The sequence below is a fragment of the Mytilus galloprovincialis genome, chromosome 12, assembly GCF_965363235.1.
Source record: "Mytilus galloprovincialis chromosome 12, xbMytGall1.hap1.1, whole genome shotgun sequence".
Taxonomy (NCBI): Eukaryota; Metazoa; Mollusca; class Bivalvia; order Mytilida; family Mytilidae; genus Mytilus; species Mytilus galloprovincialis.
In genome coordinates, this window is record NC_134849.1 from 41,302,503 (window position 1) to 41,319,689 (window position 17,187).

The 17,187-nt window shown below is 31.6% G+C and overlaps 1 protein-coding gene across 1 annotated transcript; it reads right to left on the bottom strand.

Annotated features, from left to right (window-relative positions):
- Positions 1 to 2,802: 2,802 nt before the first annotated feature.
- On the bottom strand, positions 2,803 to 16,195 carry LOC143053611 (sphingosine-1-phosphate lyase-like). The gene is made up of 12 exons (XM_076226405.1): positions 15,873 to 16,195; positions 14,990 to 15,139; positions 13,517 to 13,619; positions 12,874 to 13,039; positions 11,683 to 11,799; positions 10,527 to 10,678; positions 8,483 to 8,582; positions 7,456 to 7,570; positions 6,840 to 6,961; positions 6,076 to 6,178; positions 5,183 to 5,301; positions 2,803 to 3,112 (listed from the first exon to the last, which is right to left on the bottom strand). Exons 1-12 carry the CDS (start codon positions 16,135 to 16,137, stop codon positions 2,993 to 2,995), a joined length of 1,632 nt encoding a protein of 543 aa, XP_076082520.1. The 5' UTR covers positions 16,138 to 16,195; the 3' UTR covers positions 2,803 to 2,992.
- Between the last annotated feature and the right edge of the window lie 992 nt (positions 16,196 to 17,187).

Below are 17,187 nucleotides of genomic sequence, written 5' to 3' on the forward strand. Positions count from 1 at the left end.
TCCCTGCAAAATGACACAAAATGTCGTTTTAAAAAATAGGGGTTCATGCACTTGTTTTCAAATTAAATCAGTTTGAATGATAAAAATCAGTCGAAAAATGCATCTTTTTCCGATATGTCACAGTTTGACGTCGAGAAAATTACATTTTACGTTAGCAACGTCATTACCTCCCCTGTAACTGTATCGTATGCCCCTTAACAATGCTGTTTTGTTTTTCTTATTTAAGCAACGTATTGCATCGCGTTTACTGTGGTAACCATCATGATAATGAAATGATTCAAATCTTCATCTACAAATTCTTAGATTTACAATGTGCAAATTTAATTTAAAGCACAGTTTAAATTATTAATAAATAAGATGGTTTTAAATTCAATTACATTTAATATTTTAGCTATGAAGAATCATAAAGACAAAAACCAACTATAGATATATTTCGGAATGTGAAATCGAATTTTATAAGTCTTCAGTTTTCTATGTTGCGTCTTGTGGACTATTAATTGTCTGTCAGTCTTTTTAATTTTTAGTCATGGCGTTGTCAGTTTATTTTCGATCAATGTGTTTGAATGTCCCTCTGGTATCTTTCGCCCCTCCTTTAATATATTTCATTATATTAGCGTGGCTAGTATTTATATACATTGGAGTATACAACTTATAATAACCAAGCATTTTAGACGAAAATTCGGATAACAAAATTTTGATTAAAATTCAAACTCGACCAAAAAAAAAAAAAAAAAAAAAATTCTACAAACTTGAAATTGTATAAAAGTTCATTGTATAGGTCTTTCAAACTTACAAAAACATAGACAATCAAACCACATCTACTTATGTTTATAAAATAGTCTAACTAGCATACTGGTTTTAGACAAATTCAATATGAAAAATCACAGAACATCAGTTGGTTGCATAAAGTCGAAATAGTACTGGTATTGTTAAACACTAAATAATAAAGACTTACTTTTTTACGTTGATACTCTGCTTTTTGGTTGTCTATGCTTTCAGCAGCATCATGAACATTCAACCAAGATAACTTTCTAGGTGTGATACGAATATTTTTCAAATATGCATTACAAACAACTATATTCCATAGTAAAATTGTAAGCAACATCTTCTCTTATAAAAATTCCAAGCAAAGAAAAATCCACCTCTGAGCATATCAAAGTTTTTTTTACAAAAACAGATATAATTGTTATATATTAATTAACAGGTTATAATTTGTTGTTCCTGAACCATTGATAAGTGTATTGAATAATTGACATGAGTGAGGTTACAGAGGGGTGTTCGGCCTTGTTCTGCCTCCAGCTTAATTTTGTTGATTGAGTGAAATAGACATGTTTGTTTAAATGGTGTTCTTGTCAAAACGAATAATGCACTTGCAATAAACTATAACAAATGTCACACCTCCACAGGTTTTTTTTTTAAACGTCGGTTCAAAATAATTTATACCCCCAAAAAGTATTCATTAAATAAAGGTCCCTTATAAAAAAATGACATCTCTATTTAAAAAAATATAGCAATCAATTTTACTAATACACAAATTTGTCAATCAAATAATTTATGGTATGCCATTTTGTTAAATATAAAAATGTCATGAGGATAATAAACCAGCATTAGTTCAAAAACTTTCATAATAATTAATATTTATGCAGTGACATTGTCATTTTCGGGTAATTAAAAAGTCTAGTGGTTTGTAATACAATACAAGGGAGTTAAATCATGTAAATATTTTATAATGACTACATTACACAAAGGTTTTGTCTACCGCAAGGAATAATAGTTCTTGACAAGTTTGGCATACCATTTTTGGAATTTTTATATGTGAATGCTTGGTAGTTTCGAAATTGACAAAGAGGGATAAAAGATACCAGAGGGAGAGTCAAATTCATTTACTGAAAATAAACTGAAGTAGTAGCGTATTTTCTTTTTGCAATATAATGAAGATAAACCATTTTTCGACCGCCAGCAATATATAGCCATAGCGAGATTAAGCCCAACAATTTAGAATGTTTTGTTCGGTTTTTAATGGACACCAACTTCGTTATTGAATTTGTCTTCCAATTGATTCGCTTCGAGCGGGTTTTCTGCCCTCCAGCATAATAAAGCCAAAGTAGGATTTGGCCCAACAATACGGAATTTTTTATATGCAATAATCTTTAATAATCTTCAACTTCGTTTTAGAAATTGCCTTCCAACTGATTCCATTTGAGCGCTTCTGATTAGTCTGTTGGTTCTTTGTGATATAGGCGGAAGTCTGTGTAGCGTGTTGAACTATAAGTATTGATCAGTAGATAGATTTAAAATGTTCATGTTTTAAATTTTGAAAAGGAACTAGATATTAACAAGTTCGAAATACCTTTACGTGAAAATTCTACGTAAAGAGAATATGTGTATTAGAGATTTCATTACAGTTCATTACCTGACTCTTTCAAAATGACAAAAAAAAAAATAATTGATAATATGCGTATGTACATACAAAAAAATAGCTACAGACCTATAAGCAAAATAACTTTTTTTCATATATTTTAATGCAATTATAAGGCTTCGATAATTTCGAATTATTTTTAGATTAAGGAACGTATCTCTCTCATGAATACATGTAGCTCCGATTTCATGTCTGTGATTGGCCTTATGTTGATCTTCCTTAGTTGTGTAAGGTCATCAACGTTGCATTTTGGCTTTGGACTTCATTTTTTAAATACATGGGTCTCAAGCATCGCTGAAGAGAGCTTAAATCCTAAAATGTGCAGCTGGTACAAAAAAAAATGGTACAGTTAATGTTATTTAAATAGAATTGATAAAAACACATGTAAAATCATTTTTATTATTCATAATTACTCGTAAGCAGTTACTAGTTCAAAATTATTCAGTAGGTCCTTCCATATGGAATAGACGACAGAATAAAACTTCCATTTTGTTTGCATCTCGTTCTTAGTACTTTCAATAATTTCCTCGTTATACAAGTACTTGTTTTGACAAGTTAGATTTCACACATATATCATTTATAGACTTCACTAAAGAACTCAACAAGGAAATCCGAAACAATGGTTTTGTCAGGGATCGTTCCAATCATCCCATACATTGCCGCAGTACCCTTATTAGCAAGAGTCTTGTTCTCCTACAATAAATAAATAATAAACATAGAGTTATTCAATCGATCGGTAGTTAACTTGAAACCCTATTTTAATTCAACAAATGCTTGGTAACTACAGACCTATAACTGTTGCATGGTTGATATTAACATAACCATCGAGTGGTAGCTATATACATATATACAGCAAATAATTTCAGCCTGATGCGTCCATTTTGATATTTACATCATTTGACAATTTAAAATTTAATAACGGCATTTTTTTTTCAAATCCTATCTTACAGTCAATCAAGTACTGTATAATTATTTTCATTGACTAGTAATGAGCAGCCATATTTTCACATCATAACAAACAGATAGACGTGCAAAAAAATTGACGATTACACGATACATTTTCGTAATAGATGATAAAATTGTGCACAGAAGACTAAGATAATGATATATACATGCATTGGTTCAAGAATTTGATACACATTATTTTTCACCAGTCACTCGTTTCATATGACTTTAATCGACTGCAATCGAATTGTATAAAAAGTACTGAATTAACTGCAGTCAATTAATCTAAAAAGTGAAAGACTGAATATGACTAAATATTTTTTTGTTCAGTCTTATCAGCTGATGTTGATAAAAACGACCGTTTTAGACTAAAATGTGTTCAACTGATTACTATATCATAGTTAAAACAGCAAGCATTGAAGTGAATGCATAACTAGTTTGACAATTGAAGATGCATTTACAGCAGTAAATGTTAGTACCAGGAACAAACTAACAACTATTTGTCTGATTGACATCAGTAGACATGTTGACCTATGACGAAGATATGAATGTCATTTGTCAGCTGAGAAACTGAGACATTGTTATGATCGTCAAATAAATGATAGGAATGAAAAAATTATGACGTGTCATTTGTCAGCCGAGAATCCGAGACATGGTGACGATCAACCAAATATTTAAAATATAACCATTCAATTGCACGACGAAAAATTACATCTATTCGACAACTTATTTTTTTGTATAACCATTCATATGTACGAAGGAAAATGCATTTATTAGACCAATCGTATTTTGTTTAAGCATTCATTTGTACAGAGGAAAAATGCATCTTTTCCCTTAAACAAACGGTCATTATTTTACGTCATTTCAAAACATAATAACAAAGGTATACAATATTTCGGTATAATACACAATTTTGCAATGATTTTTATATGAGGGTCTGAATAAGGGTTATTAATGTCCGTATTCTTTTATCTTTTAAATCATTTTCCCCTTTACATTGCGTACGTTTGATGTTTTTGATCTTTTGATTTAGCCTTTTGATTAGGGACTTTCTGTATTGAATTTTCCTTGGAACTCGGTATTTTTGTTGTTTTTCTTTTAATTAGTTTTCCCAAAATTCGCTTTTTTTTAATTCGTACTTTCATGCCTCAAATTCTGCATTTTTTTTAACTATTATTATTTTTATTTTGTAAACATAATCAGGACTTGTCTAAGAAAGAAAAGTTTAAAAACAAAATTTAAGTTCTGCCAACAGCTTGCATAGCCACAGTAAATGTATAAATAACATCAAGTGAATATAGTCACTTATTCTTTTACATTTCACTTAGTTTATATAATTTCAAAAAACAGAGCCAACCGTTTAATAAATTAAGAACATAGAACATGAAACACTCATCTAAGTACGAAGCTGAGGTTGCTAGAGTTATTTCGAGAAAAAATTTGAAATAATTAAAAAGATTGTTATATAATAATAATCCTGAATTTTAACATTTAATGCAGACAGAAATAAATCTGTATGAAATGAAAGATTCAATAATTATAACGCCTTATAAGCAATAAATATCATATTGGTGTGACATTATAACTTTGTTATAATAATTGTCATCTCAGACAGAGGTGAACAACCTGACTGACGTATAAGATAATGAATGAATGATGAAGCATTTTCTTATGAATAATTAATTTCTTTCTTTTTGATATGCATAAATTAATATTAATATTTCCCAGCCGAAATTATAAAACATTTTTTTTTCAATATGAAATGATAAAACGTTTATCACAACTGTAATGACAACTCCGAAAAGTTAAGTAACAAACCTTGACTTCAGCAGTACTGTCTTTAAGATCGCGGATGAAGTCATCCGCTATAGCAGTATGGCGTGGTAAGATAGAACAATGAATACAACTCGGTTTCTGGTTCCTTTCTATCGTCCATCCTGTATAAAAATATATTGTAAAATGATTGGTTAATTATAGGTGTGTAATGCCATCTTTAGAACTGTTATACAGCTACCATATCGTAACGGTATGTTTTTTGTGGTGCAGGAAGCCTGGGTACACGGAGACGATTATTTGTGTTATGCAATACACAAAATAGTAAAAATAATAATATATGCAGTGAAAGGAATTGTTTCTTTAACGGATCTATCGCATAGCTTTGCAGAGGTGTTCCTTACGATTTTTTTTATAAATTGAAGTTTGTCACAGACGATAGATTATTTTTAAATTATATTGGCCTGGAATGTTAACATACATTTGTATAAAATTAATGCGACTATGTATATATCTATATACAAAAATGTTTACTTATAAAACAACATACTAGTGTTTCGTAATTATTATGATAATGATTAATACATGCAAAACATGCGGCCTCGGTGGCCGAGTTGTCTCAGTAGTTTAACTACTACATCACTAGTCTGTTAACACTGAGGCTGCTTAACATCCAGCGTCAGATTAAATGCATATTCAAAACGAGAATATGTTAATGTAATATGAACAATGATCCTGTATTGTGCTAGACCGACGCGCTGGCTCGTATTTTCAACGTCCCGGTCAGTGCTTTTCGGTTTTTTGAATTTATTTTGCAATCTCTATGTTTTCGCTGTTAAATTTTCCACATACACAAAAATATATGAACTTGTCCAACGTTTTACTGCATTAATTTTAATTTAAAATCATAATGTGTAGGGACCAGATAAAAATATAACCTTTCTTCTCCATCGCATCAGCGACTGCATATATATCTAAATCTTTATCACATGGTCCTATAGCAAAAGCGGTCATATGCGGTTCACCCATAATCTTTAAACCCTGAAAGCAGTTTATCAATTTAGAACAGTAACTGTTATGAAAGGTCAATGTGTGTGCTCTTTTTGATGTATTGTGTATTTAAGAAAAATAATATGATAAATGTATCTGTCAAACAGGTTGTTTTGTATGGCTGCACTTATTTTGTCGATTTATACTTATGTGGTTTGTCTTGCTCAGTGTTCATCTTTTGAAGTAGTGATTTGTGAACTGTTGTTTGTCTTTTTGTATGTTTCATTTTTTTCATGGCGTTGTTAGTTAAATAAATTGACAACACTATGGCTAAAACAATAGTACACAAAACAAAACATATAAAAACTAAAGACTTATATTTGACTAATATATTTATGAATTATTACAAGATAAAATTGAGAATGGAAATGGGGAATGTGCCAAAGAGACAACAACCCGACCATAGAGCAGACAACAGCAGAAGGTCACCAACAGGTCTTCAATGCAACGAGAAATTCCCGCACCCGGAGGCGTACACATGGGAACTTAAGGAGAGAAAAAGACAAAAAGAGATAAAGACCAAAATCACATTTTTGCTATAGATCAAATGCAAAATGAAAAATCAAGTATTGTTGATTTTAATTTGTGTTCTAGTAAATGATTTATTTCTATTGGTTTATACACTATAAACAATTCAATATGTCATACAAACCTCTATTTCATTAACGCCTTTCATCATTTTTTCTGTTGTATCCATGAGTTCCTTAGCTTTATCCATAAATCCATTCACACCTAAAGCTTTCAGGGAAACCCAAGCTGATGCTATAGTACCTCCTACAAAGACGCAACTCTTCTTCAATTTTAAAATATTGTTTGAAATAATACGTAACTCAGTGGAAAAATATGTTTAAAAAAAAACGTTCTGAAAACAAAATTATTAAACAGATTTTCGCGGTTGGTTACCCGACAGTGCCAATAATAGCAGTTGACAAATACGACCAGTCAAAAAACGATGTTATGTAACTTTAATGGTGAAAGTACTTTCGCTAACTAACTTAATACATAGGAAATCCTAGAATTATTTCAAAGATAAGGAATTATGCTTACACATCCCGTATATGTTACAAAGAACATCAGACAATTATCCCCAATATGTTAGAGAAAAATAACCATGAAATATATTTCCGAGCATACAAACAGTTAATTCAACTTCTCAACCTGAAGTATTTCAATATCCACATTTTTAAGTGTTCAATAATTCTAATTCCCGCTTGTTTAGATCTGTGTACCGGTATTTAACGTCTGCTTTATTGATTAAGCAAGCATACCTCCTCGTGTTCCCGCCATTGAAGGAGAACCATAAAGTCCGCCTGGCCATTCAGGGTACGTATAAATCTGATGTTTTCTAATCTCAGCATTTCGGTAAACTATAACGCTTGATCCCTATAAAAATCATATAATCGGTATATTAACAATAACTATCACAGTGTATGTGTTGCGAAGTGAACATTTTACAACTAATCATCACGACGAAATAGCCGATAAAAAATGAATACTACATAATTGAATATTTTTGGAAGATGATTTTGTCTGATTTGAAACAAAAACGGTTCATCGAAGGCAAAACGAATGATTATTTCATAGTAAAAAATCAACATTTAGTTGCATTAGCTCTGAAATTTCTTTAAGGATAGAACTACGTGTAATCAAGTATCTTTATTAATTAACTAAATTAACTAATTTATTAATTTATAATGGCACTGCTACTGCTAGCTATGGATACATCCAAGGTCTAAGAAAAAGATGTAGACATTTAAAAAATATAAACTTACTGACGAGCGAAATGAAACGATTATATTATTGTACGTATTAAAGCAAAACACTATATAATCAAACGCCTACTACACCCCTAAATGTCCCCTATTCATTCTGATGTGTAGATATTCTGCGGTATAAGTATGTAAGTCTTTCTGGTCACTTATGCCTTTGGTTTTTTTTTCAGAAATAAAATCCATAGGAACAACTACCATGGAATTGTTTCTCTACTGAATTTATTTCAAAAGGAGATTATTCACTGCCGGGGTAAACAGATGTGCATTGTCACAATACGGCGTTTAAAAAAACAAATAACGTCAGGTTAAAATGAATATATTTTATTTTTTAACTTCTACTCCCTTGGCGGGAAAAGAAAATGCAGATTTTTGGAACAACGAGCTTGGGATGTTTTCTATAGTCGATGTTTAGTTAATTAGTTTTCAGTCGAACAATAATGGACGAATATATTTCACTAGGCATGAAATAAATGACAATAACTGTAGGCCTATTTAGAATAAAATTTAGTCTATATACTAGTACCTTTACTGAATAACCGTATTTATGAACATCAGCTGATATTGAAGTTACCCCGGGTAACCGGAAGTCAAATGGTGGTATTTTGTATCCTAGTTTTTCTACCCTGTTAAAATACAATAAACACATCAAGTATTTCACTATCTGAAATAAAGTAATAACTCATTGTGTTCACAGTTAACGTTACTATACAACAGTTTGATATTTGCTTTATAATAGAATCATATTCAAAACAGTGTGGCTGTGGCCATTGATTGACGACCTAAATTATCCTATTGACTGGGACAGATTAGGTGAACGTTTGTCTGTAACGACCACTGCTCACTATGTACTTGTTAAAGACGCTTAAACTGTGGTGTCACCAAAGTTTCTCAACGCACAAATAAAGTAATTAGAAAAACTAATCAGGATTAACACAATGTTTTGATTTATATCAATAATATAAATCAAAACATAAAGGTTATTCCTGATTAATTTTTTTAATTATTTTAATATTAAAATCTTTAAGAACCTTTGGTGACCCCACATTTTAAATTCTATAAAAAGTAAGTAGTGAACAGTGGTTTTTACAGACAAACGTTCACCTAATCTGTCCCAGTCAATGGGATAATTTAGGTCGTCAATCAATGGCCACAGCCACACTGTTTTGAATATGATTCTATACTAAATATTAATATTTATCTATTATAATAATGAACTTTCAAGCCATTTCAAACTGTTTTACAGTTTGTTCTTATGTTATGCTGTAACACCATTGTTTCAAAAGAGAAGCAAAATATACAAAAAGAACATCCAATCTAATAAGGGGAAAAATGACAACGCCATGACTAAAAAAGAAAAATATAAAACAAACAAACAACACAACTCAACTCAAAACACAACATATAAAACTAAATATATCAGGTGCTCCGGAAGGATCAGCATATCCTGCGTCATATGTTGCAACTTATGTCAGCCAAACCCTGGGTAAATTCTCATTGGCAATATAAAAAAGAAGATCTGGTATGATTGCCAATGAGACAACTGTCCACAAGAGACCAAAATGACACAGACATTAACAACTATAAGTCACCGTACGGCCTTCAACAATGAGCAAAGCCCATACCGCATAGTCAGCTATAAAATGCCCCGATAAGACAATGTAAACAATTCAAACGAGAAAACTAACGGCCTTATTTATATAAAAAAAAAATGAACGAAAAACAAATATGTAACACATAAACAAACGACAACCACTGAATTACAGGCTCCTGTACCACATCTACTTTATGTCACGCTTTTTAATTACTTTATTGCTTTATATTCCATAAATGATCGATTGATTGGTATTGAACGCCATATTCAAGAATAGTGTGCTATTTCGTGTCGGAGAAAGGCGGAATTAAGATACCTAGGGAATATGGTGACCCATTATTCAAAGACAGCCTGACAACGCAATGGCAAAAAAAAACCAAACAAACGAAAAACGACCACAAGATAATAAGTCTAAGAAACACAATGTACCAAATAAAAAATGAGCAACATGAATCCCAACAACATACCGGAGGTGATACAAAGTGCACCGTAATGTTTGCAAACCTAATGAACATTAATTTTGAAACCGTATTAATGTGAAGCTATAAAAAAGTGGTTTTAAATCGTGACAAAAAAAACATAAAAACACCTGTTCATACCTTCCAAAATGCAATACAACATTGTCTTTGTTTTCCGTTGTTTTACTGTTATTGTTGTTTTCTATTTCATATATTCCCTTGATAACTTGATATTTATGTTTCTGTGGGAGCATTATTTCATGCATACAAAATTTCATGGATTAAAGACACATTGTTTTTTCGTCAATTTTTGATTTTGAGTCTTTTTTCCAAAGTATGCATAATAGCTTTTAGAACATATGCACACGTATTCCACGAAAATTGGTAATCCTTGAATAAAAACTGATTCGTAGTAAATATATTGTTTGTGAAGTTTTTTTTATGAATATACCTTGTTTCAGCATATTAAAACAATTTGAAAATAGCTTTCAATACATATTTCCACAATTTATACACACCATGGAAGCATGAATCCACCAAAGCAAGCATCTACATGTAATGGCAGACCTTTTGCTACAGCTAAGTCCGATAACTCTTTGATAGGATCAATAACACCGTGACAGAACTGCGGTGCTGAAGCAACTAACATAACTGTATTCTCGTTTATAGCCTGATAAAACATCAATAACCAATTAATTGTTTGTTTGTGTTAAACGCCACATTTTATTTTCCTTCCTTGTCTATACGTCCCCCTCCCCATCGTCGGAACCTAGACAACTGATGGTGTTCACTTATCGGAATGGTATAAAATTAACATATTCACACTTGTTCTCGTTTATAGTCTTATTACACAACAAGTGTTTATATACATGTAGTTTGTTTGTTTGATGGTGTTTAGTGCCACCTTGTGTAGTACCACTTTTAACGACCGTTGCTTTATCTGTATAAAGGCTGCATGGTTTTTATTGTATAAGGAAGTCAGATTCTGCAGAAAGAAAAACTAACCGTTTAACGGTTGGTTACCAGGAATCCTTGCAATTCTTGTCAATTAAGATTGGATTCAAACAAAATGTTTTAAAAAAAATCTTTATTCTACATACTGCATATATATATATATATCATCTTATACTAACCCAGACGTACTTTACAAATGTAATTACGCAAATGATTTTTTTCATATGATTGTTACGTCTTTTATTCAATTTACGTCTTTTATTCAATTTAGCGACCTAATAAAAACAGGAATTAAATGCAAGAAGAAGTTTTAGATTACCACCACCCCACCCTAAAACACACATACACCAACCGTTATTTTCCTCTTTGGAAGTAAGCATAATTATGCTTGTACATGTGAATTTTACAAACTGTCAACAAGTTCATATAGTTCAATGCTACAATACTCGAATTTACCTAGTGATAACTATTTAACCAGATCATTTTATACATTCCATATGTGTGGTTAATTTGTCAATCATAAAACGCAATTCATGCAATAGATTGTGTAAGGGATATACTTATCTCTTTGTGTAAACGTAATACTAGTATTTATGTATTCATTAAAATTCACTAAGTGTCAATAAATGATTGATTTGTGTATTTATAGAACATTATTTTAATCATGATAACTCAAATATTTTTTTCTTTAATAAAAAAAATCAGACTTTTATTCCTGACCTCTTTCATGGCTTGTACATCAGCACGGAAATCCTCTCCGACTGGTGTATGGATTACTTTCAAACCAAAGTAATGGGCTGCTTTATCAATCGTCGGGTGGACGGTTATTGGTGCTATCTATAATTATATACTATCATGTTTCATTTTTATTGTATGCAAAATGGATTTGACAAATTCCTTGTTTCAGATAATTTCCGAAGAACAATTTTGAGCCAATATTCCATCTGAACTCCAGAATGGAAATTGAATGTGTATTGAAACCACAACAATCTAGTATAATAGAATTATAGTTATTCGGGTTCACATGCGATATGAGTTAAATTGATCTATATGAGTCTCCCTTTATCTTATATCGATAAAACACGAACAGGGAACACATGTATATAGCTTACCGATAGCTACAAAGGAAAGCAAAGCTATCATAAACTGAAGTTGGTGATGTCGACAAATGATCTCAGTTTAAGGACACGAAGACATCTTGCAACTTTTGTGAATTTTTAGTGGGAAAATCATAGGCGGATCCAGGAGGGCCCTGGGGGGCCCGGGCCCCCCCTTTCGTGGAAAAAATTTGGTTGATTATATAGGGAATCACTGAAGCATGACTGGATCGGCCCTCCTTAGGTCAGTCAGCGCCCTCCCCCCTCTTAGGTCAAGTTCTGGATCCGCCACTGAAAATTACGTACTTCATATTTCGCAACATTTAACTTTTCCACGACTGATAAAACAATCTAGAACTTATCTTTTTTCCTTTGCCAAATGATTAATCCACCCGGCAATGTGAGAAAAAAATACAGCATAAAAAGAGTACCAATGTCTCCCACTTACACATAGCTTATCTATCAAAGGTACAAAGACCAATTACGAAAATCCACTGTTTGCAATATGATTAATGTTTCAAAGGAGTATAACTCATTTAAAAAAATTATCTGCACTGAATTTTGAAATCGTCAAAGACATCACTGATATAAACCTAAGAAACTAGTTCATAAAAGTCTGGCTAAAATTGTACACGTGAGACCACTTACAAGACCAGACGCTATATCTATGTCCCCTGCAACACAATGAGCGGGAGACAAATAAAATAATTCACAAAGCTGTATCTAACTATATTTGTAGATCGTTGTCAAAGTGTGGTTAAACATAGGTACAAATGTAGTAATGAACAGACTTTTTAAGTGACGGATAACTTACTATTTCTGGTACTCTAATATTTGGTCTGCTTTTTTTTGCCATGTCGCGGTAAGTTTTAACAGCCATTAAGTTGCTTTCTGTTCCGCCGGAAGTAACAAATCCAACAACATCCTGATCTCCATTTAACATGGCTGCTGTCATGCTCACAATTTCTGTTTCCATTTTTCTATCATAAAGAATGAAAACATAGCTTTGTTACATCAGTTTAGTACGATGCATAATTATCAATTTTAGCTTATAGCTGTAACTTTTAATGTGATTGTTAATTACAGAACTTAATTGTACATGTATTACGTTTATGTAGTATGTAAAAATGTATTTTTTGCTTTAATACAAAGTAGCAATGCAAGCTTAGTTCCTGCAACAGGTGACTCATTGAGAAAGCTCTGGACACTTTCAGATTGAAAAAACTACGTTTATATACTGTGACTCGAAACCACAAGTATATGCGTCCTGTGAGAATATTGCTGTCATTTCGAGTACAATTACATACATGAAAACACTTATTCGATGTAAATAATATGATCCTGTTTTGCGATGGCGATGTTGTAGGATCTTCAAATTTGACTCTATTTAAGTTTATCTAACTTTGTTGTTTCCTCTTAAGTTACTGAACAAAATTATGCCATCGATACCTGCTTACCTGAGACTAGGAAACACCATAGGATTCAGTGCATTCTCGTGTAGAAACGCATGCAGGAATTCACTAACAATAGTATCATGTTCCACAGAGTGACCGATCTTTTCTGTAATAAAATTAGAAATTTATCAATCGAATTCCACCGACTGTTATGCATGTGACATTTGCCACTGGACGTATATTATACACTGGCAGCGGACATTATTAAAATATTAACTGTAATATCTATAAAAATTCTCAGACTGATATGCATGCAATATTTGCCTCTGAACGTATTTCACATATAACTGACATCATATTTATAAATATTTTCAAATTTATCTAATTTTCAGGCTGATATGCTTGTAACTTGCCACTGGACGTCTATCATTATAACTGACATTTACTTCTAGGCACCTTAAAATCTAATAATCCAGTCCAACTAAGATTTAACCTCAAACTAATTGCAACAGAATATGTTTTAGTTCTAATCTATAGCATTATGCCCTTAATATACACAGAAAAAAATCCCGTAAAATCTAACATGAGGAAAACTCAAAATCAGCATTTTTAATTTCCTATGGAAATTAACATTGGAAGGGGAAATAACTCTGGAAAAATGAGTCTTTTTTGTCAGTTTTTGGTTGATTTTCTTGAAATTTATGTAAATTATGATACTCTGATGGGGTTATAAGTTGATATTTGACAAAATTATATAATCTTCTGCTCATGAAATGTACAAAACCGAAGTGTTATGGGTAGTTTTATTTTTCATTAAAGAAATTGCAAATTTAAAGCTTTGTGACCATTTTGAAAAAACAATGTGAAAATTTGGTATTGTTTATATCTGTATATTATGTTTTTTCAGCATCTTACTTGTCGAAAGACACTTTAAACCACAACAAGAAGAATACAAGTCATGCTTAATTATTTTTATCAAATTTAAGATTCTTTACCTTGACATGTTGAAAAACTCAATAAATGGTCAACTAATGAATTACGAAATCTAGATTATAGCTTGATAAAAGATATGAAAACATCATTAGAGTTGTTTTTATACTCTAAAGACCGCAAAAAATCAAGAATCAATACATTCTGATGAATAGAAGCGGAAAAGTTATAATTTTGTATCAATTTTTATTGATATTTCTGCCCTTTTTTGCAAGAGTTATCTCCCTTTTCAATGCAAATCTCCATAGGAATTTTCAATGGTGATTTTTTTAGTCTTCCTCAAGTAAGATTTTATGGGACTTTCTTCTTGAAAATTGAAAGATTAACACGTACTTAAAATTCTTCTGTTGCAATTACTTTCAGGTTAGGGTCAAGTTTACGCTATATTGACTGGACTATAATAAATTCGTCAGACTGATATGCATGTAATATCCACTGAACATTATCTTAATATCTTAATCAAATAATGACTTTTTAGACTGTAATACATGTAATATTTGCCACTGGATTTAAATTAGACATACATGCCATTTTCTTAAAAAGTACCTTCAAATTTATCAAATGCCTCTGACTGTAATTTCCAATGTTGATCTATGACGGTATATACGTATGCGAATATTTTCCCTTCTTTTGCTGACTCGGCTTCAGCAGACTGTAAAATGTTCATTTGATTTCGAAGTTCTTCAGGTGAAATTCCTAAAATATGTACAGAATATGTTTGTTACAATGACAGAAATAACAGCGAACCTCCTCAACTCTCCTCTTCCCAAAAGAAAAAAAAATGTAAATGTTTTATAAGTCGTTTTAACATTCTTAAACTGCATGGCACCCGAATGTCCATTTGATGACTATTATGAAAAAAAAGGTTACTTGGACTTCCCGTCATGCAAAAAGTACTATGATAATGGCATTTATAGTTTGTTTTGGGTTATGTCCGGTCGGAATATCTTGTCCATTCTGACGACATGTGGTGGTAGATAATAACGTTGTCTGAGCATTAAAAAAATCTTGTAAATCATTTAGGGGTCCTTTGTAGGAGAGCTGTTACAAAGGAAGAAATCCTGATCATTCATGCACTCTTCTTCTAGCGTTCAGTTCAAATTTATCACACCCGAGTTAAGCGGAAAAGAAGGGACACCTTCATACACTACCGAGAGTTTATCATAATCTTGAATATGCATGTAATACTTGCAACTGGACGTAGAATAAACTAAAATCAATCAACAAAATTATGCTAACAAAACTATTGTTAGGTACATTTTACAGAATATACTGAAATTTATGAATATATTTCTTCTAATTTTGTATAACTCATTCTCGAAATTAAATAACAACCTATAACATGTATTTAAATTAAAAAGTTTATAGTGAAAGGGAAATAACTGGACATTGAAAGAAAGAAATTGTTATTGTAAACTGGATTAATTACCTTCTTTGGGTAGTTGTACTCTCTGAACAGATTCTTTTCCTCCATTTTTCTTAGCTAAAGCAGTAGTATTAACAAAACTTGCCACTTCATTATGTAAAACCTTTCCAATTAATGATTTTACTCCAGGAAGAGCTTTTAATCCCACGACAAGGACACGGAAAAATTCCTCTTTGCCATTTTTAAGATAAATGTTTATAAGAATTACAACTACTAACGTAAATACAATATGTTCGGTTAGACTTATCCATGAGAAGAAACTGTCCATTTTCAGTTTTAATTGTTAGTGTAATGGGGTATATGTGTACATTTCTTTACATAATAGTGGACTGTGTACCGATTATTTGATATAGACAGATTTATCTATCTTCAATTTACGTTAGAAGTACAGGTACATTATATACATATATAATCATTTTTGTCTACCTGTAGACGTGTAGAATGTATGCTGTGTGATTTCCAGAAAAGTCTAATATTTATATGTTTAGAAAAAGTGCAATGGATTTATTAAAAATTATCTATTCGTGTTTTTCATTAGAATCCTTAGAAACCGTTATGGTTTGCGGGTCAGGGTGATATCCACTGCTCTTGATATCAGCCTTATTTGAAAATTCCATGTTATTGGGGATTCGGAATAACTTTCATTATTCAATCCATTTTTGTTAACGATTTAAATTCACATGAAGTATTTGCCACTGGACGTTAAGCAAACATCAACGAAGACAGACAGAATTTCTATTACAATCTGTATTTATTTAAGTTTGTTTTCTTTCTAATATTGCAAGGTTGCTGTCTGATCGTTATCTACCACCACGTTCTCGATAACTTGCGCAGTAGTTAATATTTCGGAAATAACAATGACCGGAAGGTCGAGGATGATAAAATCGATAGGGAACTGTATACGACCTGCAACAGTAAGCAAAACACATTTGAAGGGATTTTTTATCATTCATTTTACTTTAAGAATTCCACTGACTCTATCTATTTTGATTCTACATCTATAAGTGATACAGAGTTTACAATTCAATTCAATTCAATTCAAAGTTTTATTGCCATATAAACTTTACAGTTTGTGACATATAACAACAACAAAAACAAATGAGGACATTAACTAAGTAACTCAATATATATATACAAATTCAGGTAAATATTAAAGGGCCCCCTGTCCTCAGTTCCATTGACCTTTTTCATAAAGGATCTGATCCTAGTATATTCACTTGTGTTGGTGTTGATGGGTTAAGTACGTATATATATATAACTTTGTCATTGTCAGTGAGATTAGCAAATCAATTATCTTCTATGTAAATGCTAAAATATG